The sequence below is a fragment of the Akanthomyces muscarius genome, chromosome 2 (assembly GCF_028009165.1).
Source record: "Akanthomyces muscarius strain Ve6 chromosome 2, whole genome shotgun sequence".
NCBI lineage: Eukaryota > Fungi > Ascomycota > Sordariomycetes > Hypocreales > Cordycipitaceae > Akanthomyces > Akanthomyces muscarius.
Genome location: NC_079242.1, coordinates 3,645,811 through 3,670,798, shown reverse-complemented (window position 1 = coordinate 3,670,798; position 24,988 = coordinate 3,645,811). Strand labels below are relative to the sequence as shown.

At 54.7% G+C, this 24,988-nt stretch overlaps 11 protein-coding genes across 11 annotated transcripts; 4 read left to right on the top strand and 7 right to left on the bottom strand.

Moving 5' to 3' along the window:
• Positions 1–146: 146 nt before the first annotated feature.
• On the bottom strand, positions 147–3,467 carry LMH87_004339 (uncharacterized protein; the record flags this gene model as incomplete). The annotated part of the gene is made up of 1 exon (XM_056195543.1): positions 147–3,467. The coding sequence occupies one exon, from the start codon at positions 3,465–3,467 to the stop codon at positions 147–149; it is 3,321 nt and encodes a 1,106-aa protein (XP_056049160.1).
• A 766-nt stretch (positions 3,468–4,233) lies between these two features.
• LMH87_004338 (uncharacterized protein) lies at positions 4,234–5,851 on the bottom strand (the record flags this gene model as incomplete). Its single annotated transcript, XM_056195542.1, has 2 exons — positions 4,234–5,219; positions 5,287–5,851. The coding sequence occupies 2 exons, from the start codon at positions 5,849–5,851 to the stop codon at positions 4,234–4,236; spliced, it is 1,551 nt and encodes a 516-aa protein (XP_056049159.1).
• Positions 5,852–7,401: 1,550 nt separating this feature from the next.
• LMH87_004337 (uncharacterized protein) lies at positions 7,402–7,968 on the bottom strand (the record flags this gene model as incomplete). Its single annotated transcript, XM_056195538.1, has 1 exon — positions 7,402–7,968. The coding sequence occupies one exon, from the start codon at positions 7,966–7,968 to the stop codon at positions 7,402–7,404; it is 567 nt and encodes a 188-aa protein (XP_056049158.1).
• A 1,828-nt stretch (positions 7,969–9,796) lies between these two features.
• Positions 9,797–11,959, top strand: LMH87_004336 (uncharacterized protein; the record flags this gene model as incomplete). Its single annotated transcript, XM_056195537.1, has 2 exons — positions 9,797–9,975; positions 10,066–11,959. The coding sequence occupies 2 exons, from the start codon at positions 9,797–9,799 to the stop codon at positions 11,957–11,959; spliced, it is 2,073 nt and encodes a 690-aa protein (XP_056049157.1).
• Positions 11,960–12,322: 363 nt separating this feature from the next.
• LMH87_004335 (uncharacterized protein) lies at positions 12,323–14,872 on the bottom strand (the record flags this gene model as incomplete). Its single annotated transcript, XM_056195536.1, has 1 exon — positions 12,323–14,872. One exon carries the CDS (start codon positions 14,870–14,872, stop codon positions 12,323–12,325), a length of 2,550 nt encoding a protein of 849 aa, XP_056049156.1.
• A 407-nt stretch (positions 14,873–15,279) lies between these two features.
• Positions 15,280–15,720, top strand: LMH87_004334 (uncharacterized protein; the record flags this gene model as incomplete). The annotated part of the gene is made up of 3 exons (XM_056195535.1): positions 15,280–15,324; positions 15,478–15,580; positions 15,635–15,720. 3 exons carry the CDS (start codon positions 15,280–15,282, stop codon positions 15,718–15,720), a joined length of 234 nt encoding a protein of 77 aa, XP_056049155.1.
• A 161-nt stretch (positions 15,721–15,881) lies between these two features.
• On the bottom strand, positions 15,882–17,055 carry LMH87_004333 (uncharacterized protein; the record flags this gene model as incomplete). Its single annotated transcript, XM_056195534.1, has 2 exons — positions 15,882–16,486; positions 16,542–17,055. The coding sequence occupies 2 exons, from the start codon at positions 17,053–17,055 to the stop codon at positions 15,882–15,884; spliced, it is 1,119 nt and encodes a 372-aa protein (XP_056049154.1).
• A 1,794-nt stretch (positions 17,056–18,849) lies between these two features.
• Positions 18,850–20,230, bottom strand: LMH87_004332 (uncharacterized protein; the record flags this gene model as incomplete). Its single annotated transcript, XM_056195533.1, has 2 exons — positions 18,850–20,012; positions 20,068–20,230. 2 exons carry the CDS (start codon positions 20,228–20,230, stop codon positions 18,850–18,852), a joined length of 1,326 nt encoding a protein of 441 aa, XP_056049153.1.
• A 503-nt stretch (positions 20,231–20,733) lies between these two features.
• Positions 20,734–21,207, top strand: LMH87_004331 (uncharacterized protein; the record flags this gene model as incomplete). The annotated part of the gene is made up of 1 exon (XM_056195532.1): positions 20,734–21,207. The coding sequence occupies one exon, from the start codon at positions 20,734–20,736 to the stop codon at positions 21,205–21,207; it is 474 nt and encodes a 157-aa protein (XP_056049152.1).
• Positions 21,208–21,555: 348 nt separating this feature from the next.
• On the bottom strand, positions 21,556–22,130 carry LMH87_004330 (uncharacterized protein; the record flags this gene model as incomplete). Its single annotated transcript, XM_056195531.1, has 3 exons — positions 21,556–21,732; positions 21,819–21,874; positions 22,127–22,130. The coding sequence occupies 3 exons, from the start codon at positions 22,128–22,130 to the stop codon at positions 21,556–21,558; spliced, it is 237 nt and encodes a 78-aa protein (XP_056049151.1).
• Positions 22,131–22,294: 164 nt separating this feature from the next.
• On the top strand, positions 22,295–24,943 carry LMH87_004329 (uncharacterized protein; the record flags this gene model as incomplete). Its single annotated transcript, XM_056195530.1, has 3 exons — positions 22,295–22,928; positions 23,470–23,531; positions 23,603–24,943. 3 exons carry the CDS (start codon positions 22,295–22,297, stop codon positions 24,941–24,943), a joined length of 2,037 nt encoding a protein of 678 aa, XP_056049150.1.
• Positions 24,944–24,988: the final 45 nt, after the last annotated feature.

Here is a 24,988-nt window from a genome sequence, read left to right as displayed (position 1 = left end):
TTGTAAGCTCTCGATGGCTTCTCCCTCCTTCATTAAAGAAAAGAAGCAAGACGTTGCAATGAATTTTCGCCCACCAAACAACCATTCCCTAGCCAGTCCACTGGAGATGCAAATAAAAAAGCAAAGTACAACAGCGCACAGTCCAGCTACCAAATAGCAGCCTGGTCAGCGTCAAACCTCGACAGCTCCTTGCCAGCATCTTCCAAGTCCTTCTTGGCCTTCATGCGCATGTAGAAGATGGGACAGTCCTTGCTGCTGCAAATCACCTCGCAGTGCATGCTGCCCTGGCACCGCTGGCACTGCGTCCACAGCCGCCCGAACCGAATCTCGAGATCCGACATGCGGTCCAGCGTCCGCTTGTAGAGCTCGCCCACGCGCGGCCCGCAATTGGAGCACACAGCGCCTTGGCTCTCCGTCTTGCCATTCAGCGGCTTTTTGCAGCCCATGCACGTCTGCGTCTTCTTGGCAAACTTCATCAGACCACCGACGCTCGGCGCCGCTACCGAGATCGTGCGCGTGTGGTCGCCCGTCAGGAGCGAGCGTGCCTTGGTCTCGCCCAAGATCGGCTCAAAGATGCGCGTCAGCGGCTTGGCGAGCTGGTTGTCCAGGTAGTACTTGGTGTCGATGGGCACATTGTTCTCGAGCACGTAGATGGGATCTTCCGACTTCTCAAAGTTTTTCGCGCCAGCCGCTCCTCGAATCATGACGTAGGCGACACGGTCTCCAAGAGCAGGCGCCGAACCAGCATCACGCTTCTTCATGCGCGCGGCCAGCTCCACGTGCGCTTGCTTGGCTGAGTAGTCTTCCTTAGTCAGGGCCTTGGTAATGACTAACTTCGACATGTCGACCTTGTTCTGGAGTAGGTCGGCAATGGTGTCTTTGACGTAGTCTTGAGCGCCTTGCACGTCACGGTTGATGAGAATCATGCGCAGCACCTTTTCGATAACTGTTTGTGCCAGCAAGCAGTTGTCTCTTCGTACCGTCTCCAGACCCTTGGTGTCCATCTTGTCGTACTTTTCCGCCTTGGTCCAGTACAGACCAGCATAGCGCTTCTTGTTGATGAGCAGGTACGGAAAGTAGACCTTTTCGAATTCCAGCTTGATCGGTTTGATGAACTTGGACGAGACAAACGAAGCCGCTTCTTCGCCCAGCTTCATCGCCTCAGCCAGCTCTTTGGTACCAAATTTGACCATGACGGAATCCGTGTCACCGTAAATGACTTGCGCATCGTGTGAATAACCGTTGGCGATGCAGTACTTCTTCTCCACTTCGTCCTTGGTCTTTTCAATCATTTGACGGCCGAAACTTGTTGTGGAGCTGGCAATGGCCAAACAAGGCAGCTTGCCAGTTGTAGCGCCGGTGAGACCGTAGACCGAGTTGGCGGAGATTTTCAGAGCCAGCTGACGACCGTTCAACACAGCCTTCTTGAAAGGGTCGGTTTCGACTGCAAGCTCGCGCTTGGCCTGTTTTCTGGCCGACAGAAGTTCTTCCAAAATTTGAGCCAGCAGACCCTTGCGCTGTTTCGTAGTCACAAACATGTCACCGTTCGGTGTGACAATGTAGTCTTCGTCCTTGACCAGCTTAAACTGTGCTATTCTGTCCTTTCGGGTGATGAGCGTTGTGTAGCAGAGATTGTGTGCTTGCATGATACTGGGATATAGCGAAGCAAAATCGAGAGTCGCAATCGGCACGTCATAATAACCTCGCGTGGGTTCAATAACGGTTGCACCTTCATACTGATCATCAGTAGGGTCGCCCTTCATGTTGGGAATGACCAACTTCTGCTCCAGGGCTTTGCGGAACAGCTGGCTGACAAACTTGATTTGTTGGCCACGCGAAAGCAAAAAGTTAAAAGGAACACCTGTGACACGAGCCATTTCGGTATAGTTTTCTAGACACGAAAGCTTGTCCATCAATCTCTGTGGGAGGTATGCATCCTTCAAACAGTAAATGGCGAGACGTCGACGAGATTCGGGGGTACCGTTAAAGAGTTCTGTAATCATGGTGTGGTGTACATCCTCCTTTTGCTCGCCGAGGAAGTTGGCGCAGACCGAATTTAGCGTATAGCTACGCAGATGGTGATCGCGTTGAATCAGCTGAAGTAGATCAAGCTGCAGGCGCCCGTTGGTATTTGTCGACTTGGTATCACGGTTACCAATCTGCTTGCTGGAGAAGCTGGTATCCTTGACTCTGGAGGGAATGCTGGGTAGTCGAGTCCAGTATTCAAAGCCGCTGACCTTGAGGTGCTTGGCTCGGTTGATGAGGTATGGGAAATCAAAGTTGGCAATATTGTAGCCAATGATGATATCGGGGTCGACTTTGATGAGAAACTGCTGCCACTCGCTCAGCATCTTGGCCTCTTTTTCATATTCGAGGACCTGGGTTGCGACAATAGAGCTCGTCGTATCGAGACAGAATACGTTTCTGACGAATGGCTTCTTTTCACCATAACGAGTGACGACATTGGCAATCTGAATGACTGGGTCATGTTCAGGCTCTGGGAAGATACCTTTGCGACCAGCGCACTCAATATCGAACGACAGAATACGAAGCGGTGCCATCTTGGCCCAGTCGCCTTCTGGCTTGTGTGCAATCAGATCATGGTAGTTGATTTCGGCCTCAATCTGGCAGTTCGATTGCCTGGCGTGCTCCGGGATAAGCTTGTATGAGCCTGCAGGTGCCTCGACCCAGGCCATGCCCCGAACGCCGCAGTCCACCATGAAGCGGAGGACGTATTGGATATTGTCGTAGGTCATGATGCCGCCGTCGCTGCTGCCCCACATGCCCTTCCAGTTGGCATTACCGGCTTCGATCGTCGATCGTACGCTGTTGATGAATTTGGGGTCGGTGACGGTGACCTGCAGGAACGGGCTCTGGACGTTGCCGTTGAAGCCAAACATGTCCTCACGCAGACGCAGGACAACCGAGTGGATCGCGGGCTGGTGCTGGGCGAGCTGCTGCTCCAGGAACGCCTTGTACGCGGCACAGTCCTTGGGCTGAAAGGATGTCGGCGCAGGAACGTAGAGGTAGTGTCTGAAATCGGTAACGTGGAGCATGACCGAGTTGCCCTGCTCCGTGACGCCAAAGAGCTTGACCGTCGTGCGGCCGCCGTGCAGCGTGCCCTCTTCGGCATCGATCGACTGGAAGCATATGTTGTCATTGGCGATGTCTAGGCTCTTGACCGGCGGGCGGTCCCAGGCCTGGTCCTTTTCTGTATTGTTCTGTTTGCGCTCGGAAATGTCCTGGCTGAGCTTCTCGAGCACCTCGGATTCAAACACGCTCTTGGGTTGGCTGGAGCCTAGCAGCCTGGAGCGTGGGTCTTTTTTCGACGCTGAATACACAGCTGGCGATGATGAAAAGATGTCCGTCTTGCGCTTCTTGGCGGACGAGGGCGTCGTGGGCGGGATGTTCGGCCCAGTCTTGGACTCTCCCAGCACCCGCTTCTGCGGGAGGACCGCGGTCGACATGCCTCTGTGTTTCTGTATTCGTTCGAATGATAGATCGAAAAATCGACAGCGACTGCTAGAAGTAAAAAAGTCTCAAAGCTTAAGTATCTTGCAATAGGATTGAAGCGAATCAATGGCCAGTGCTGTTGTTGTGGCTTCTTGCAACAGGGGAAGGTTGTCAATGGCCAATGATGGGCAAAAAGTACATGGCGATTGGCTTGACACGCCGGTTTGGCACGCCACTTTAGAGACGCGCCTTTCGCACCGTGACGTGACAGACCCACTCAAGCGTTAATGGCCCGCACGTGATTTCGCGAGGCGAGCGACAGAGGGATATTACAACAGGCGACCCCTGAAATAGATGATTTAGTTTCGATCTTTTTATCAGACTTGTGGAGTTTGTGAGGTTTGTTGTGTTTTGAAATTATCTGGAGCACGTCCTTGTGCTGTGGCGGTGGCAAACCGCCCTGGGAGAATTCGCGTTGACAGTCCACCCGTATAATAATGATAGCAACGATAATAACGATAGTAGTGGCAGCAATAATAATGATGATCACGATAAAAGCAAGGACATGACGATCAAGACAGTTCAACGACGGTACATTTACTTTCAACTATTCGTGAATTTAGGTCAAATCATTCAAACTACCTATGCATGACCAAAGCCATACAATGTATTGCCCAATAGAACGCCAACGCTGTGCAGCAATGCCAACCTTGGCATGCAATGCAAGGGATGAAAACAGCAAACAGAAGTATCCAAGTACAATGGCTTAAGATAGACCGATCAAGAGTCCTTGATCGCGCCAAGATCACACCAGTCCTTGATGGGCAGGCAACTCAAGTACTTGCACCACCCACACTGCTCGCCAAGTTTGTAAAAGTTGTTGAGCAGCACAATGAAGACGACAATAATGGTGATGAGAACGGCAACTCGCACAATCCACCAAGCCCACCAGAGCGGCTTTCGCCCTTTGAAAAAGCCCAGAGGGCTTTTATGGAAGGGCGGGTGTACTCCTGAGCCGCCGTGTACAGCGGAATAGGCCGAGCCCTCGTCTAGGCGTCTTCGCAGCGCATTGGGAGAATGCAAGACACAAATTCCAAGCGCCAGTCCCATCAGAAAACCACCGATATGTGAAAAGTTGTCCAAGCCAGGCAACAACCCGAGGACAAATGCAATGACCATGTCCAAAATAATAAACATGAGATCCTTGACGGGGCTGCGACGTTCCGACCACGAGTACAGCAAATCCAAAAGAGTAAGCGCAATAATGCCAAACAAGGAACCAGAAGCTCCAGTCGATGCAATACCAGGTGTGGCAAAATTACCACCCATGACGAAACCAAAGATGCCAGCGCTCATATAAACGAGGAAGAAACGGATAGACCCAATGGCCTGTTCCATCTCCTTGGCCACTGTCAACTGAAGAAGCAAGTTGAATCCAATATGAATGATTCCAGCATGCATAAAGATGGGGATAATAAACCGCCACCACTGATCGGGTGCCGGGTGCTGGTCCGCGTTTCCGTCAAAGACGGGGTCAGGTACACCACCGAACCCACAGAGCGTAGATAGAGGGCAGATCTCGTTGTTTGTCGTCGCGTTGGGGCAGAGGAAATAGATTGGTCGGTCCGCCGGTGCACCCTGAATGGCTTTGATGTTGTGCATACATGGCGCATATCGAGCACCCATGTTGATGAGGACCTGCGTCGAGGGCCCGATCATGGGGTTAAATTGTGGCTTAATCATGATAGGAGAGCCGGTCATTACACCTGAAGAGATCGTGTTAGCAGAAACGAACATGACACCAAATCGAGTAGTCAGCTCCGTGCGACTCACCATTCTTGGCAATTTCGGCAATAAATACAGCAGCTTGGACCAAGCTGAAGAAGTATACAACAAAGGGAATTCGTTTCTTGTCGGACCCAAGCATGCCCAGCTCTCCCACGCGAACTTTGCCTCTGCCCTTGCGGGAGCTTTGCCCGGGGGCTGCCGAGGCATCGTATATGTGGTCGTTGGGTTCGCCGTCCTTGGTCGGACGGTCTTGCAGAGGAATATCCTCAGCGACGTTTGGCCGGGAAGACATGGGGGAGGCTCCGGCCTGGCCGTAGTAGCCCGTGTCTTGGTACAGGCCGGGCTGCGGTGTGCTACCACCGGGCACGCTGCCATGCCTGGAGCCGGACGGGTAGGCGTTGTCGTCGAAGACGGTGTCAAATGGCGAAGGTCGGCCGGGTTGGTTTTGGGCGTGCTGTACGTTGTAGTCGTAGTCGTGGCCGGGTTGGCCGGCGTGGTATGACGGCGCAGGCGTCGCCTGCTGCGAATGCACCTGCAAAGATTCAGGGTCGTAGTATGGCTGCTGTGCGTGGCCGCCAGCGGCGGGATAAGGATAGCCACCCGACGCCATGGTGTCGACAAGTCGCTTTTCCCTTGAGTGCTAGGTCGACGACGAGCGAGGCAGGAGGCGAGTTGCCGATGGAAGGTCTGAGATGGGCGATACAGTATCGAGGGTGAAAGCGCGATTGTTCGGGAGCGGCCAGGGACCAGACGGCTAGAAAGTTTAGTGTCTGGGGTGGGTGGGCGCTAAGAGCTAATGAGGCACAATGGGCGGCCTAGCAGGCGTGAAATTGCAGGCGTCGGCTCGTTTCAGAAGCGTAGTAGGAATTTAGCTCGCACTCTGTAATATGCGCAAGCGTCTGTGTGTCGAAGAGGAGACGGTCGATGGAAAGTAAATTATGCAGCAACAGGAGCGGGCGCGATGATGAAGGAGCCAGGTGCCTAATAAACAAGGGCAGCAATTTCAGCAGGGGATTTGATGGGCAGCGCAGTGGCCTTTTCAGGAACCAATGTGCCTGACTGACGCAACAGAGCCCGCTCGCGGCTGTGCACTTGTTGATCGGTGCCACAGTGACGGAGTTGTCTCTCAGGTACAAGGCTGGTGGTGTGCTCTTTGGTGGAAGAGTAGGTACCGACATGACAACAGCCAGCCACGGTGGCCAGCCACGTACCCGTTTCGCAGCGCAGAGTGGGTGACAAAAATAGGGAGAAGAGGGAGATGCTTCTCGGAAGAGTTTATTTGACTTCACTCATGTGAGTATTTTTTATTTTATTTTTTAAAATCTTTGACGCTGTTGATTATTTCAATTCCTTTAGGACATTTTTAGGTCTCTTTTCTCTTTTGTTTTACTCGAACTAATAATGGCCACCACCGGGGTCTTTGTTTGCACTGGTAGCAATCTTCAGTGGTAGTGGCTGGGTCGGGCTTGCTCTGAGGCGCAGCACCCGTGGTGGGCTGCCGCGCCTCTACGTATTTTGGGGGCTATTTTTGGAACACTCGTACTGGTACTGTTGTCGTCGTCGTTGTCGTCGAGACAGGTCGGTGTTTTATTCCATGTGCTTATTTTGGCTTAAGAAACTTGGCACCACTAACTATAGCTGCAGCTTGGGCACCTCGTGCTTGTGGCCACGATCATACGAAGCGTCGGAGCCATGGCATCCACTTTCACGGCATTCATGCACCAGCGCACGTGTTTCTTCATCTCGTTTCCACACAAGACGAATGAGGAAGAAAGCATGGACGAGGCAGACAAAAACACTGAAGAAACCTAATAATCCTCACTCTAGTATACAGCTGATATCTCGTCTTGTTGGAGCGCCGCTCCTTTTTGTCACATGTATGGCAAATAAACTTTCCATATGGCCTTGCTGGGGATTAGCTTGGTAGCACACTGTTTTGTATCAGGAACTTCGGTGTCGGTGATATCAACTTCCTTTGGTATATATACTACTTTACATTAAGAGGTGGTGTTCCTGCGATATTCATAGCTTGCGTCTGTGGCTTGATTTCGCCGTCGACTAGTTTGGTACATGGTGTTACATTGTCGTCTCCGCCATTCTGGGCATGCCTCGCCTCTGCTGCAATGGCGCTGGTCGTTTCCCTTCACGGACTTGCCAGTCTTATTTCTTGCGATTGTCCGCGTCGTCCTGTTTCGTCGGCTCCATCTCCTGGCTCTTCTTCGCACCGCCCCAATTACCACTAAAGACGTCCGCAATCTGCTCCATGATGATGTCGCTCATGCCCTTGCCCTCCTCGAAGCTCTTCTGGTGCTCCTCGGCGCGCTTCTCCTTCCAGTCCTCCTTTTCGCCGCCCATCCAAATGTCCTTGAGGACGTTGGAGCTGCCGGCGGACTTGTCTTGGAGGCCCTTGGCCGCCGCCTCGCGCTCTCTGTGTTCCTTGAGCAGCTGCTGCGTGCGCTTGGCGCCGTCGGGCAGGCCATTGTCAAAGGCCGAGGAGACGCGGTTGTTGAACCGGGAGTAGATGGACTCGCCCGTGTATGACTTGCAGAGGTGGTTGGTGGAGAGCGAAAAGGTGGCGGCGAGGGCAAAGAAGCGCAGGTCCATCTTGCGCGGCGGCATGAGCATGATGAGCGGCGTGCCGACGGCAAAGACCATGGCGACGTTGTCGATCAAGGGGTTCTGGCCCGGCCGTTGCGGCGGCTCGGGTTGCGCGGTCGTCGTGGCCATGGCGTAGGGTTCTCGAGCTGGAGTTGCCCTCGTCTCGAATGGTTTCTAGAGATGACGTCGTAGAGCCGTGCTCCTGCAGTTGTAAATGCGTCTTGGTGTGCGCAGTGATGGATTTTCGGGTGGGTGGGCGGCCGCACGATTCGACTCGGTTCGACGACTTGTGCAGGCGAGATGGAGACGGGAGCGGAGAAGGGAGACTTTATGACGATTGGTAGTTTCTGTCTGAGATGATCGATATTGTAACGTGCTGCCTTGCGATGTGGTGGCGGCAGGATCTCGGGAGACTGTGATAATTAGGCATTCTACGACAAGATGCCGCGAATAATTCTGCACCACCGTTGGCGATGGCGGCTCTGCCGTTGTGGGGCCTCGCCCAGCCGCCGTCAGTTACGGAGTACAACACTGTCAGTCAAGCGAACAAAACCGCCTACTCAACAGTCCTGCCCTTTTTCTTAAGATATAAATGTTGATTCCCGTATGAGCACGTCCCAGAATGTATCAAATTAGGACAATGGTTTTTTGGGCTGCGCCTCCGCGCATTGCGCTTGACGACCGTATTGAAGGAGCATAAAGGCAGCAAGAGTCAAGTTCACGACTGGCGAGGGGCAATATGCTCGCATAAATTGTGTCAAGGTGGACACCATGTCCATGCTGTTCGATGACAATCACGCACGCGATGCTCAGGTGCTGTTATCAGTCTGAACAGCCGGCGGTAATCGGGGTGCGCAGATGAAATGCCAACTTGTCTTGGAATCGTACGATTTCCGTTGACGCCATTTTGACATGGCGTGCAGAGGAATTCAAAGATGCAGTGCGACTTTTTTGCAAGGCTGAGTGACCGTAAGTTGGGGGACCAGCCTCGGCGGAAGCAGCCGTCAATGGCCCTCATCATTGGGACGAGGCTAAAACGTCTGAGCGGTGATGAATGGAACTGCCGTACCAGTAGATTAATGTAGGGTCTGTGGCATATATCTCATTTAAGTCGGCAGTTGGATTCTAGTGTGCCTAGACATGAACATCGCACCACGCTGGGGCCAATTGGCAGCGACCTCTTTTTAAAACATAATCCAATGCAGGCTCATGTGTCGCGAAACTATAAAGAATTGGACATGGTTTAATGGCTTAAACCCCCCCCAAAACTGCTCTACGCTATTGCCGTGCTGCTGTGTTATCCTTCTGTAGGACCGGTACGCTAGGTAGAAATGACACTATCCCACCCAGGCTTGCCGAGCAGTAGCGCACTTTGCTAGGTAGGTACTAGGTAGGTAGGTAGTTCCTAGCGGAGTTTGCAGCGGATATCCCACCAAAAACCCCCACCAACTCTGGTCGGAACCCCCATGCTCAGCGCGAGGCAGCACTGGCCAGGTACCTGATGCCTGGTAAAAACTCCCGAGCTCACCATCTCACCATATCGTCGTCACCTCCACTCCCCAAAACGCCGATCTCTCTTTGCAAGTTCAACGCTCTGCATCCTCAACTTCCAAGCCTGCAAGACCAAGCGCATACTATGTGCTGCTGCATTCGTCCTGGTTTGAGGCGTTGACACCATTGACTGACCGACCAGTCGCGTCGATAGGCCTCGGCTTCTCACCACCCCGCGGAGATATAGCTTCATGACGCCGTCGAGTCGTACCTACGCCTCGTCTTGCCCTTCCATCTCGTTGGCAGCACTCCTTTTTGCTTCGCCTTGACCGCGGCCATTTCAGTAAAAGATTACCGCTGCACAGTATAGTCTATAATACATCCACCGCACACCCCGACATAAATTACGCCTCTCACTCAGCCCTCCTCCCTTCAATGTCATAGCCTACCCTACAAGCCGGCCAACATGTCAATTGCCCCCATCAACGCACCAGGTTCCCGAGGCACCGACTATCAATCTTCCAAGCCTGCCAACGACCCTCAATCTTCTTCTGCCTCGGTGCCACCGGCTCTTGACCCGGGCCAGCCTGCCAAACGCGGGCGCAGGAGTAATCCCAAAGTCAAGACTGGCTGCACCAACTGCAAGTAAGTTTTCCTTGCTAATGCCGCCTTGTTCCCGGCATCTCTCCTTTCGGTAATTATACTTATCCTCTTTCTCTTCTTTCTCACCAACAGGAAACGGAGGATCAAGTGTGATGAACAACGCCCAGAGTGTACGCAATGCATCAGGAGCGGCAAGACCTGCGTGGGCTACCCGCCCCCCAGTCGCAACTCGCGGCCGGCCATGGAGATTCGCATTGCCCCCAAGCCCCTGGCAGCGATACAGACTGCCATTGCTCCTTCATCAAATGCCGCTGCTCAGCCGATAGGCATAAGCATGCTTCGGAAACAGACGATCTTGCCACCTCGGCGTGCTGGTCGCCGTCGGAAGATGGTGGAACATTACCAACCACTACTTGCTTCCGCAGCACCTCTAGCTATGCATCGACCTTCTACGGCCGTATCCGTTTACCCTGTTGAAAATATGTATTTTGATCTGTTCAGGCTACACACAGCCTCCCAGCTCTCGGGCTACTTCAACTCCAATTTTTGGACGCAGCGAGTCCTGCAAGAATGCCACAACGAAAGCGCCGTTCGTCATTCTGTGGTTGCCCTCGGCGCCTTGTACAAGACTCTGGAGCAGTCTTTCGAGGTTCCATATGGCGTGGATATGCAGCAGCATACCGATTCCATCATGTCCCATTGGCAGGTTGCCATCAAGCAGTACTCTGACGCTTGCAACGCCGTGCTGTCCGTCAGGGGCGACACTGTTCACAGCCACAATACACGTCTAATTGCCATCATCCTCCTGGCCTGCTTTGACTCCTTCATTGGTGATCACAAGCAAGCAATTATCCAGATACAAACTGGCCTCGGTATCCTGGGGCAAGCTCAGGGTAGCCGTTCATCAAATCTGCTAACAGCACTGAACACGACTCCGGACGAGTTGGTCACCCTCTTTGGCCGCCTTGCCATACAGGCAAAATCATATGACCTGGCCTTCCATTTTCCTCAACCATATGTTGTCAAACTGGGCTCGACATCTGAACACGCTGACTCTCCGGGGTCTGATAGGAGCTCGCCCTCGGTTATCGGCAGCCCACCCAGAGAAGGCATCTTTGAGAGTCTGGCCGAGGCACGACTCGCCTCCGATAAATTATGCATGGCGCTACTGATGTTTGTCGAGCAGCTCCATGCCGCCAAAACCGACCCCAGCTATGTCCTCCCTGCCGCGTGGAAGAAGTACGGCATGGGTCTGAAAGATCGCCTGACAGCCTGGTCCGATGCATTCGAGCCCATTCTGGCCTCGCGCATGAACCCAGACATGCCGCTCATTGAAAGAGCAGGCATTGCCGCTCTCAAAATGTTTCAGGTCAACACAAACATTATTTTCCTCATGCTATTTTGCGACAACGAAGTGCAGTTTGATTCCTTCATGCCGCACTTTAAAATGATTGTCGACCTCGGTTGGGAAGTCGTCGGCGCCGATGAGAGCAGATTCGCCGCCGAGCGCCATGCTCAAACGCCGGACGGCCAGCCGCCGCACTACGCACACGGCACCAGAGGGGCCTTCAAGGCCGGCAAGTACGGCCCAGGCCGTCTGAAGCCCAGTTTCTCGGCCGACCTGGGCATCGTACCGCCGCTGTTCGTCGTGGCGACCAAGTGCCGCGACCCGTGGCTGCGGCGCCAGGCCATCCAGCTGCTCAAGAGCAGCGCCCGCCGCGAGGGCATGTGGGACAGCGAGCTCACGTCCAACATTGCCACTTGGGTCATGCAGCTCGAGGAGCAAGGCGTCCCCGGCGGCGGCGGCGCCGCGGTGCCGCCCGCGTTTGACCCGCGCAACCCCCTCGCCGGCTACACAGATGCCCAGGGCGTGGTGCAGCGCACTATCCCGGAGGACCGGCGCATCATGCTCAAGGCGGCGGATTTTGACCTCCGCTCGCGCTACGCCGACATTACCGTCGGCACGCGGGCAGTCTTCAACGGCGGCCTGGATGTGCGTCTCAAGAAGACGCGCATATCTTGGTAGAGTGGGCATGCACAATGACACTCAAAACGCCATTTTATAGCCCTGTATATAGTACTATTTAGCGTTGGTTCCCGTATCTTGGACGGGTTCTATTTTGGAAACCGGGCCATCTTGATCATGCTATGATTGTACGGATCCGCCTCCCAATATACCTGTCACATTTTTCACGTCCGCCATGCTCCTGTACAAGCCTTCCTTCCACATATTCAATGCGTAGAGCATCATGCCATGAGCAGATCGTGATTGTGCAGTGCTATTCGTGAATCTATACGTTTCTTCAAGCAAAAACGCTAAAGTGGAACACCCCGTATCTATGTACATTGCAGTTCTTGGGTTATAAAAACGATTCATCGTCGCCTCCCTTCACAGCGGAGGCAGGTCCTCTCTACATATCGGGCACTGCAGCCGAAACTTCATCCAGCTCTCCAGGCACGCCGTGTGAAAAATGTGCCGACACGGCGTGACCATGTACATGCGCCGTGCAAACACGCTCGCCACACCGCCTCCCCTTCCGCCGCCTTCGTCGTCGCTGCCGGCGCGCACGACGGGCACCTCGAGAATCTCCTGGCAGATGGAGCAGTCAATGACGTGCATTGAGCCACCACTGCCGTACTTGGCCGACTTTTCGGCGCCGGCACTGCTCCTCCGCCGTCCACCAGTAGCAGCAGCATCGCCATCACCAGCATCAGCGGCGGCGAGCAGGCCAATCGGCAGGCCGCCCGCCTCCACATTGTCCTCGCGCAGCACGGGATGGTAGTCCCAGGCCTCGGGCACCCAGCGCGCGGGCACCGCGAACCGCGGGCCGAGGATGTCCTGGGCGCCGAGCAGCACAATCTGCAGCCAGACCCAGGCGGCGAGAACGGCAAACGCGCGGGGGCTCGTCTGCGCAAAGAGAAAGTTGTCGGGTTTTAGCCAAAAGTACGCAATCGGGGTGATGCGCAGCAGCGACTGGCCGAGCACAAAGGACCAGGTGAGGGCGCGGCGGCAGTTGCGCATGACGTTGCGGTAGATTTGCGGCGCCCACAGCGAGAGGTAGGCAAAGGCGCAGAGGTCGAGGTAGACGGCGCGCGCCGACGGGTACCACGTCGCCGAGGAGAGCGTGACGAAGCTGAGGACGAGGCTCGAGAGGATGAAGCGGCCGATGATGGCTTGGAAATTTTGCCGCGGCGAGGCGGGGGTTGTTGGTGCGATGAGCGTGGCGCGACCGGGGAGGGCGGTCGCGCCGTCAGTCATGTCAGCTTCGACGTCGCCGTCTAGAGGCACAATGACAGGAGGAGCAATAGCAGCAAGACCGCCGACGCGGCTGCTGGCGGTGACGGGGCCGGGGAGGAGGGACCCGGAGGTGGACAGTGGTGGTGGTGCGGGTGAGGGTGCGGTGTTGGTCGACGGCTCCGAGCGCGGGTGGTTCTCGGGGAACTGGACTTCGTAAATCTTTGCGAGGAAGCTGCCACCAATCGTCATGGAGAGGAACGCGGCAAACATGAGCGCCATGGTCGGCAGGAACGTGGCGCCGGCCGACGACACCCACGTCGCCGAGGCCGTAAAGGTGATGCCGTCGACCATGACCATGGCGCCGACAGTGCCAAAGCTCACGCGGCCCATGGTTGACGGCGTAAATGTCTCCTTCATCTGGTTCTTGAGCAGGAAGACCTGGCCAAAGACGACGCAGGCAAACACCAGCAGCCACGTCTTGATGCGGTGAGTCTGCACCTCGGCCTTGACGCCCTCGAGGTGGTTGGCCTCACCGGGCGGAAACTCTGGCGGGCCCTTGGACTCTAGAAAGAAGGCGCAGTCGGGCGAGTAGACGACCGCCGACATGCGCAGCTTGGGAATGTGCCCGACGGGCGCGCCCTGCGGCGCCGCGAGCTCGTCTTCGATGGCGCCAATAAGCCGCGCCATGTCCAGATTGTCCTTGGCCTCCTTGCCACGGAACAGGCGATCCCGATCCAGCGGGTGCACCTGCGCGTAGAGGACGAGCTCGCACTGTGGCGCGGGGCTGAGGAGGAACTGCGGGCTGCTTTGGACCTCGGAGCTCCACGGCACCGTCTGGTCGGTGTAGACGTTGCGCTCCTTTGTCTCGAGGACCTTGTTGAGGCGCTGCGCCAGCAGGGCCTTGCTGGACTGGAAGTAGTCTGGCCCAGGCGTGAGGTGCGGCAGGCCAAAGATGCCCTCAAACTTCTCACTCGTCGTCGTCATGACGACGACGCCCTGGCGTGGCCAGTGTACGCCCCAGAGGCGCATCTCCCACGTCGACTGCGAGCCGTGCGTGTCTTGCAGCGACAGCGCGCCTTTGACGTGGCGGATCGCGCCGCCCGACAGCGGCGCCTGGTCGCGCGGCAGCTGCTCGTACGCCGTAGTCGTCTTGTTGCCCTCCATGTGCAGGTGCATGCGGCCCGACCGGCCCGTCAGGTTGCGGCCCCAGTCGATGCGGTCGCCGATCCAGTCCATGCCGGGCACGCTGTTGCTGAGGTTGTAGCTCTCATAGCTCCGCGAGACGCTACCCGGACGGTAAATCCAGTCGCCCTCCAGGCTGCCAGACGCCGTGCCCCAGACGGGCTCTCCCTCGGCCGTGTCCCACAGCGGCGGCTGGTCGGGGGCAGACGCCACCGCGTGCCGGCTCAGCTGCACGCTCTTCTCTTTGAACTTGCCGAGGTCCTCCCAGGCGAACCCGTCAATTTCGCGGAATCCGGTAATGTTGACGTAGGACGGTGCCTCCTTCGCAGTCGGCGCAAAGTCCCCCCACTGCGTGCTGTTGAGGACGTCGAGAGCGTCGCGATATCTGGCTAGTCGACGCGCGGCAATCACGGAGAGCAGAGGCCCCGTCTGTCCAGCCATGTCTCCCATGGGCATCAGGAGCCATATCATAAGCATAAGCAAGGCGAAGCTCGCCCCAGTCTGTTGTCTCGGTGGCATCGTGAAGGTGTCGTCGGCTTCGAACTCGATGGGTCGGCTATGCTGTACTTTATGTGGTTTGTAACGTCACCATTCTATTGCAACTTTATCCGTGACGGCATTTCGATTGCCCGAGTTTGGCTCCCGGTAACTCCAGAGAATTTTCAGAGACTATCAGCCGTTGAAAGAAAGAATGCAGTTGAAAGATGCAAGATGGAAGAGGCGAGGTTGAGTTCCAGATGACGCTAGCGAAGCATCTGGGCGCCGATTGCAGCAGCAGCAGTGGAGCAGCGCTGTTGAGCCACTCGCCTCATGCATCGTGCGCCAATGCATCCAACTCTCCCTCCACCTTTCAAGACGCCGTTGAACAGGGGATTGAGTGCCTAGATTTCAGCCTCGCAGCGTCTAATCGAGATATCACAGCAGACATGTCTTCAAGTAACCGCGATTCCAATACACCGGTGCAAAACAACGTGAGACAACCCTGATAAAACGCCCCGCGCAAACGTGCCACACACGCCCTTAACTCCAACAGCCCAGGAATGGCCCATTTCCTGGAGAACAGCTCAAACTTTTTTTTTTTTTTTGTGATTTTACCTTACTGATCAAATGAGTGGTCTTTATAGTCGGGTGATGACGCGCCTACAGAGTTTAACGCTGCTGTAGAGGAGCTTCTCAATACCATTCAAAACAAATTTGCGGGTGTATCTTCAGAAATATTCGCCAAGTGTCAGTCCCCATCACTCAATTCAAGATTCGTTGCAGAATGCTAAAAAATTGAAGTGGACGACATGTCGTCAAGGTTGGATAAGCTGGAAGCAGAATTACGAGCGAACAACGCCAAAGACAACGGTACTTCCAAGTCATGAACAAGGGCCGCTTTCGTGAGGGCCACATCACATAATGATGGTGACGGTTCATATTTACGATCATGTAACGATAATACGATTTCGTTTTCAAAACGTCCAATTTTAAGTGCTATGATTTGCTAATGCAGCTACTATTGTGTTGTACATTCAAAGGCACTGCTCTACAGCTCATCCTTGGCCTCCTCAATCTTCTCGGCAACGTCCTCGACGAACTTCTTGAGGATGTTGGCCTTGGTCTTAATCTCGTCGCGCTTCGAGGGGGCAAGTCCACCCTTGGTCAGGATGCTGTCGAGTCTGGCCGACTCCTTCTTGACCCAGCCCTCGTTCTGGCTGAGCTTGTCAAAGACGCGGACGTAGTACTCGGCATACTTCAGCTCGGCAGCCTCCTTAAGCTTGCCAGCCTCCTTCTTTACCTCGGCGGCGACCTCGGCGAGCGAAGCGCCACCAGTCAGCTTCTTGACGAGGGCATCGAGGACAGCGACGGTGCCAGCGGTGTTGTCGAGCTCACCGCCGGGGAGACGGTGCGTACCAGCCTTTTCGTTGATGTACTCGAGAATGGCGGCCTCGGATCGGGTAGTGTCGTAGTCGACGCCCTTCTTGTCGCCAGCGGCAAAGAACTTGATGGTAGGGTAGGACTTGACACCATACTCGGCGGTCACGGCCTTGCTGTTGGGGGCCTCGGCATCGACCTTGGCAATGACGACGTTCTTCTCGTTGGCGAACGCGGTAGCGACGAGTTCCCAGACGGGGGCAAGCTTCTTGCAGTCTAGCAGCTCTGGTTAGCAACATGGCTCATGCTTTCTGGTAACGAAGCTACTTACGTCCGCACCACGGGGCAGTAAAGGCAACAAGAACATGCTTGTCGCCGCCAACAGTCTCCTTGAAGGTGTTGTCGTGGAGCTCGACAACCTCGGACGGGGCCTGAATCTTCGTCTTGGCCTTGACACCAGTCTTCTGGGTAATGAACTCGGTGAGGCTCTCGAGGTCCCGGCCCGAGTTGTACTCCTCGGGCTTGTCACTCTTGCCATCGAAGTACTTAAGCGTGGGGAAGCCCTGGACGCCGAAGCGCTTGCCGAGGTCGCGCTCGGCATCAGCGTCGACCTTTGCGATCTGCACCTTGTCCTTGGCGTGCTCAAAGACGCCGGCGAGCTCCTCGTACACGGGAGCCAGAGTCTTACAGTGGCCGCACCAGGGAGCGAAGAACTCGACCAGTGTAGGCTTGCCGGACTTTAGGACCACATCGTCAAAGTTCTTGGGGATCAGGTCAATAACGGCGGACTTGGCGGCGGCGGTGGCGGCTAGCGCTCCGAAGAGGACAGTCTTGAGCAAGACCATTGTGGATTGGATAATTCTAGAGAAAAAAAAAAAGTCAATTCAGTGTTGCACAGAATAGAGTAGTTCCCAATCTCGACCAAGCCGTTGAATTGAATCGAAACGGCTGGTTGGGAGTGCACGGCAAAGACAGCTCTTACAAATCAGCGAGTTTCAATACACGTATGGCGTATCGAAGTTCGCCCTAGTTAGACAATCGGGAGCTCCCCATCAACAGTGACGCCGCCCCCCACTAGGGGAACAGCTCTTAGGAACGGGCTTTATCACCACGTGATGATAAGACGATCCCACCAGCCAGCGTTGCCGCCCACGTGATCTGTCCACCGTGGACCTGGATGAGTGGGCTGGGGTTGGGAACCCTCCAATCGGTTGCCAGATTGGGGCGAGGGAAATTCACACAAAATTTACGCCCACCTTAATCCTCGCGAAATCTCCTTCCAAACCAGCAAACCAGTTTCCGCCAACACAACCGCAATCATGTCTCACGAAAGCGTCTGGAACTCGCGCCCGCGCACTTACGGCAAGGGCTCTCGCAGCTGGTACGATTAAAAACCCGATCGCTTCAAAATCCGCATTGTCAGGCGTTGTCTCTTTTGGAGAGAAGCTGCTTGAGCGGCCGGACCGATATCCGAATGCGAAAATAGTAAAGGTCGAAATGCTAACAACCTGCGTCTTTCTGTAGCCGCGTCTGCAAGCACACTGCTGGTCTCATCCGCAAGTACGACCTCAACCTCTGCCGTCAGTGCTTCCGTGAGAAGGCCAAGGACATTGGCTTCAACAAGGTACGCGATAATCGAAACCACACAAACCCCTCCGAAGGCTCGAACGCCGAAGCAGCCCCTCCGCGCCCCCAATGGCCGATTGCTTAACCAGAGACGGACGGCGCAATGCGATGCGATGCGCTTGATTTACGAAGAGACGATTTACTAACGTGTCTTTCCTCCTGCAGTACCGCTAAATGCAAACCCTTTTTTGTTCATGACATAAAAAAAGTCCAAGCCGAATCTATTTTCGATAACCCTCATGGGCAGAGATTAGGAGAGCGCGGAATAGCCATGGGGGTGGGAAATATGGGGATGCATTTGAGTGATGGCGTCGCAGAGAAGAAAACTAGCACTCGAAGGGCTGCCCGCTTGGAACCGGAGTTTTAATGGCTTGCTTTGGTTTTGAGGAATATCGTGCGTCTGACGATTATCCTCCGTGGATAGACGAATACCATTACGATGGAAAAATTACAATTAAACAAATGGTTCGGTGCCGAAATTTGTGACTGGGGATCTGCTGCCTGAGAAACTGAGCTGTTTTGCATGCGACAAGACCTGGAAGAGCTACCATTCCACGCCAAAATTGCTCGTATCTAAGATTGTAGATAATTCTTGTGTTGATGGCATTGCATCATGGCATCTGGCAACGCGATAAATGTCTTATACCAAGCCTCGTCACTTAATTCATGGCATTGCATCATGGCGTCTGGCAACACGATAAATGTCTTACACCAAGCCTCGTCACTTGATTGTCCATAACTCCCAAATCCTTCTAGAATACATTGAGTTTTACATTGGTCTGTCGCTACCTCCTTTCAGCCAGTCTATAGTACAGATTCAAAACAGTATAAAAGAACCAGAGTGGAGATCCTCAAGGAAGTTTCCTAGGGAATATACAAGAGCATCCATGCTCGTCAAATAACTTTTGCAACTTTGGCACCTCCTTAAATATTGGAGCCTTTTTGTGCCGTTGGCTTTATACACCCTCCGGTGGAATACTGTCGTTGTAATCCGCTTTGCGTATGTTTTTCGTTTATTTCATAATGCGGGTAATCAGACCAGTGGCAACGGTTCTGCCACCCTCACGAATGTTGAAGCGCTGGCCAATCTCGATGGCGTTGGGGTTGGTGAGGGTCAGAACCATCTCGACGTTGTCACCAGGCATGACCATCTTGGTGGAGGAATCCTCGGTACCCTCGGGGAAAGTCAGGTCAACGGAGTCGTCGGCAGTACGGAGGTAGATCTGAGGGCGGTAGTGCTCGTGGAAACCAGTGTGGCGACCACCCTCCTCTTTGCTCAGGACGTAGAGGGAAGCAAGGAACTGGCTGTGAGAGGTGAGAGAGCCAGGCTTGCAGACGACCATACCACGGCGAATGTCCTCACGGCGGATACCACGGACGAGGAGACCAGAGTTGTCACCAGCCTGAGACTGGTCGCAAGACTTTTTGAAGGTCTCGATGTCGGTAACCTTGGTCTTGATGGGCTCGCTGCCCTTGCCAACAATCTCGATGTCCTCATCGCGCTTGAGAATGCCACGCTCGACACGGCCAGAAACGACGGTACCACGGCCAGGAATGGAGAAGACATCCTCAACAGACATGAGGAAAGGCTTGTCCATCTGACGCTCAGGGGTGGGAATCCACTCGTCGACGGCCTTGAGGAGCTCATCGATCTTCTGCTGGCCCATTTCCGGGCGCTGGTTCTGCATGGCCATGAGAGCAGAGCCCATGATGACGGGGGTGTCGTCACCCTCGAAGCCGTAGGTGGAAAGCAGCTCACGCATCTCCATCTCGACGAGCTCCAGCATTTCGGGGTCATCAATGGCGTCGCACTTGTTGACGAAGACGACGATTCTCTGGACACCGACCTGACGAGCGAGCAGCAAGTGCTCACGGGTCTGGGGCATCTGACCGTCAGAGGCAGCGACGACAATGATGGCACCGTCCATGTTGGCAGCACCAGTGATCATGTTCTTGATGTAATCAGCGTGACCGGGGCAGTCGACGTGGGAGTAGTGGCGGTTCTCGGTCGAGTACTCGATGTGGGCAGTGGAAATGGTGATACCACGCTTGCGCTCCTCGGGAGCCTTGTCGATGGCACCATACTCGAGGAAGTTGGCGAGGCCCAGTTCGGCCTGTCGCTTGGTGATGGCGGCGGAGAGGGTCGTCTTGCCGTGATCGACGTGACCAATGGTACCTAGGCGCGACCGGTTAGCATTACAACGACGCGAAATAGGTAATTGAATACTCACCAATGTTGACATGGGGCTTGCTACGGTCGTGAGTAGCGTATGTGCGGTACGCGTTCAGAATGCTGGCAGCGTTCTGCGTCTTGATCGAGCGAAGGGGGTTCGCCGTGAGACCCTGTCGCGCCGTGCGCATAAACGGCGCAATGGACCGGAAAGCGACAGACATTGTGAAGGATTTCGGGTATTAGAAAAAGATAATAAAGGTACAGAAGAGAAACAACGCGACGACGGGGGAAGGAAGACAGGCGAAGGATCAGGCGAAAGCTCTCCTGTGCAGAAATGCGCTCTAGAAATTTTTATGAGCTCCAGCGTCGCGCCATTGGCAATTGGCCAGGGGTCAGTGGCAGGCGGAATTAGTGTAGCCCACTTTGCTTGAGTGTCAGTCACGTGGAGCGCCAAAACTGTGCGCTTCTGCAGCATCAGCTTCCCTTGACGACAAGGAAAATCGCATTGCATTGGAAGCCTGGAATTTACTCCTCGTCTTCTCGAAATCAATTAAAGCATCTCTGGTGGACTGCAGCTGTCGGTGTAGCATTTGTCAGCCACAACATCCTGCCGCAGCGCCACATACGGAAACCCTCCTCGGCGGCCCCGGAGTTCATTGAAATCTCCCTCAAATACCTCACAAAAATTTCAAAAATTTCACCAAAGCACACTTCAATCATCCCAATGGATCCTCTAATGGAAGACACCAACGCCGATGCGCCTCAGCTCAACATGCTCGGCCAGGCCGCAGCCAAGCTGCTGGAATACGGCAACAACGCCACCAACAACCTCCAGGACACCTTTACCAATATGTCCATTCAGGGATGGCTTCGCCTCACCGCGATTGTTGGCGGTTACCTTTTGCTACGTCCATGGATCCTGAAACTTTCTGTCAAGACGGCGGTGTCGAAGCTGGAGGAGGAAGATGAGAGAGACAAAGCCAAGGCTGCCCTGACCCCCAACGAGCTGAGGGGCGCCAAGCAGCAGCTGGAAGAGCATCTTGAGGACGACAGCGGCGACGGCACCGGTGCGGACTGGGGCCAGAGAGCCAGAGTGCGTCAGCGAACCCTGTTGAAGGAGATGCTGGAAGCGGAGGAGCAGAGACGGATGGAGGAGCAGGAAGACGACAGGGACATTGCTGAATATCTGGAAGACTAAGCGCCGGACTCTCGGGGCTTGCAAGCTCGTTACATCATGTCGCTGGAGTGCGGCTCTGTACTATTACGAACAATAGACTTGTTTTCTAGCGCTTTAGATTGGCTGGGCACGGAGTTGCGTGTCTTGGCATGGCACTATTTGTACTTATGGGCTTGACTTTGGCAATACATCATATTATTTTCGTCACATGTGGTTTTTATATCCACCTCTGGTTTACGCCGTGGACAACGACTGTAGTGAAGGGAGCTTGATAGGGCCCGAATCCGTCTTGCATTGGATCTTTGTCCACGGCCTGTGCCCGCGGCCCGCGCGGGCCAGAGCAAACATGGCTTTTGCTACCCGTAGCACTTACGGAGATGGAAGATATGTGGCCAGTAATCTCTCATTATTGCCTCTCGCCAACTCTGCTAGCAGTGCCACCATTGCACCAGGCACTTCTAGAAACCAGACGAAGACGAAGTCGCTGACGCCAAGCTTCCAGGCGTTGTGGCACTGGCGGGGCCGCTGAGGGGCCGCTGCTGGGCGCTAAAAAGAAGCACAACGTCAGTCTGGTTACAGTGCAGCTGCAGCGCTAGCAGACAGCCCTCTGGTGTGCTGGGAAAGCGACTTACAGTGGTTGAGTGGGTGTGCGGCAAGCTCCAAGCTACTGCTAGGTAGCCCGCCCGGGCTGGCTCCCCGCTGTCGATGTCATGCCGTCGCCGCTGCGCCGCTGCGCCTCAGCGTTTCCCGCTTGCATGCACCAGGGCAGACTCAAAAATTGTGAATGCTTCTGATTTCACGTCTTCTTCTTCGTTCCTTCATTTCCCTTGCATAGCTGAGCGTTGCGCGCCTGCGTTCCTCGTTGCGTCCCTGTTTTCATTTCCATTGCGTCACTTGCAGATCCCTGCAAGTCAGCCGTTTGGTCACCGCAAGTCATCACCCATCGCGGCAAGCCTGCAGCCTGCAGCCTAAGCAACACCACAGGCGAAAAAAATATCGTCATAACCTTATTCGCACTGCAGCATAGCTCGTCAAGAGCCCGACTTGCACGGCAGGCTATTGGTGTCATGCATCAAATACCCCGCGCCAAGTAACTTTTTTTTTGAAAATGGGTGACTCCGTCAACATTCAGAACCTGCTCCAAGCGGGGTACTTCAAAACCTCCCGCAACAGAAGCAAATCCCCTGGTTACGACCACCTGGACCAGGATGAAGAGCCTCGCCGTGTAGGACGGTCACGCGATGACTACGACTATGAAAAGCGACATGATCGACCACGACTGAGCCCCTCACCTATCCGTCTACCGCCGCCGCCTGCGCATGCCCGTGCCGCCTTTCGAAGCAGGTCTGGTCCTCCTAGGCCTGCCGTTGACGATGAGGATAGCATCCTCAAGAAGGAACATGGCTACAGAAAGACTCCTCCTCCTGAAGAGGAGGCGGCCTCCAGGGGTGATGCCGATCAAGAACATGTTATTATGGAGGTCCATGAGTTTAACCCCGAGCGGCGGTTCGTTATCCTCGACGACGATGAACCGGCGACCTCTACGATCGGCGGCAAGCCAAACTCTTCCGAACAAAATGCTGAGTCCAGGCCCAAATCCAACGAAAACTTGAAGCCAGAAGCCTGTCCAGATGGGTCAAGCAAGTATCACCGACGCGCTCCAAGCGCTGGCCTCTCGCCCACGCCACCGACAGGCCGACGGCGAAGTAGACAGGATTTACCTGTGCTGGAGACAGAGTTCGGTGAGCGTCGTCACACAGAACATCACCGGAGTAGATCCGCTGTGAATGGTCCACGACCGGACTACTTCAACCCCTCGCGATCTTCTCGACCCTTTGGAGACCAACTGCTCTCTCCCGAAATCATGAAGCAAACTTCTCGCGGGAAAGAAGAAACTTATTATGGTGGGGAGTACAGAGACAGACCTCGTGAGAAGAGATATTCTAGAACCAACCTAGAAAACTCTGCCAAACGGTCAGACACGGCCTCAGAGTATCGAACACCCGGGCGTACCAGCTCAACCGACAGGGGCAGCGATCGGAGGAATCGCGAATACTATTCAAGTTCGTCTCGGGAGGATGCTTATCCCAGACCATCTCAACCCTCTTCAAGAGAGCCCACGAAATCATCAGCGCGCACGTCTCGCGAGCCGAGTCGCTCCAAGGACGAGTATCTCAAGACCTCGCAGCCTTCATCAGCGCCGCACAAGCCTCTTGTCGTGCAAGAGGACACTCCGTTGAGCTTGCCAAGGGCACCAAGTGCACCAGATTCTGAGCGAAATAGTGTGGGAAAACCGTCAGCGAGATCAAGCACTCTGCCTCCAGAGAGAATACCACCACGGACAAGTACGATGCCTGTTCGTTCCGCAGAGAAGCCTCCAGTGCTTCGTTCTGCGGCCACAATTAACCCGGCCAAGGAATCTCAGAATTTTGTACAGTCCCCTCTTCCATATCCCGAGGAAGATGTTTTCCATGTCGACCCTCTTTCTGTGCCGCGCGATGCAAAGCGCTCCGCCAATGGCTTCGTTCCGACAGTTTCCATGCCTACGCTACCGCCCGAGCCGACAGCTGGAGCTACGCCAAGACAGAAGTCCGGAGATGCAGATGCACCTCGGCCTGTTTCCCCAGCACCCGAGGCTAAAGAATGGAAACCAGCCAGCTTTGACCCAGCGAAGGATGGTGTAAAGCCTGAGCGGCCTGTCGGGACATATCGAAGATACTCGGAGAACAAAAATGCACCGGCATCGGATCAACTTCCCAATTGCCCTCGGATAAACCCAGTTGTCGGAAAAGTTGACTGGCTCACGCTCCCAAGGACTGATTTCAACATTTGCCCCGAGTGCTACGGTCAAGTGTTTTCCAATTCGGACTATCGAACCGATTTCCATCCCGTCTTGCGTCCGACCGTTGACGCCATTGCTTGTGACTTCGGGTCGTCGCCGTGGTATAGAATTGCATGGCTTCTTATTCTGAAAAACAAGGATCCAGATCTACGTGTCTTTCACGACATTGCCGCTATTTCCACGGCGGCGCGCGGCTACCGCTGTCCTGGAGATCGCAAGACGACCAGAGACTGGTATACAATCAGAGATCCCTACACCAAGCGCCCAGTTCCAGAATTTACCGTTTGCTACCAGTGTGCCAAGACTGTCGAGGCGCTCTTACCCAACCTGAGTGGCATTTTCGTCCCTCTGGACTTGAGGTCAAGCCTTGTGCGCAGCACCTGCGCACTGCACTTTGCACCTGATCGGACAGATTTTGTTTTGTATTTTGATTCGTTCGAGACTACCGCGGACAAGGCACACAGTTCGAAAAAGAGTCCCGATCTGGGCTATTTGGCGCAGAAGCTGGAGCGATTGTCGGTCCACAATGCTTGCCGGGAAGACAAGCCCATCACAGACGGATACTGGCACTGCATGCAGTACTTGCCCCAGTTTACAGTTTGCGCAGACTGTTTCGAAGACGTTGTGCAGCCACGCCTCTCAGAAGACAATGTCATTGCGCGCAACTTTTACATTAAGCCGCAAAAGATTCAGCTTGCGACCTGCCAGCTGTATTCACCGCGCATGCGCGATGTTTTCAAGCGAGCCTGTCGGCGGGATGACCCCAAGTATCTGGAAGGCAAGGTCAGAGAGAGGTTGGATATTGAGTCGAGCATTAAGAGTAAGCTGGCGAAGCTTGATAGGGACGGGAAGAGGGATCCACGAACAGAAAAGCAGATTGACGACTTGATTGAGGAGTGGAAAGAATGGGAATAAAAGGGGTGAATGTAACATCACGAGTTATGATGAGCATGGCATTAT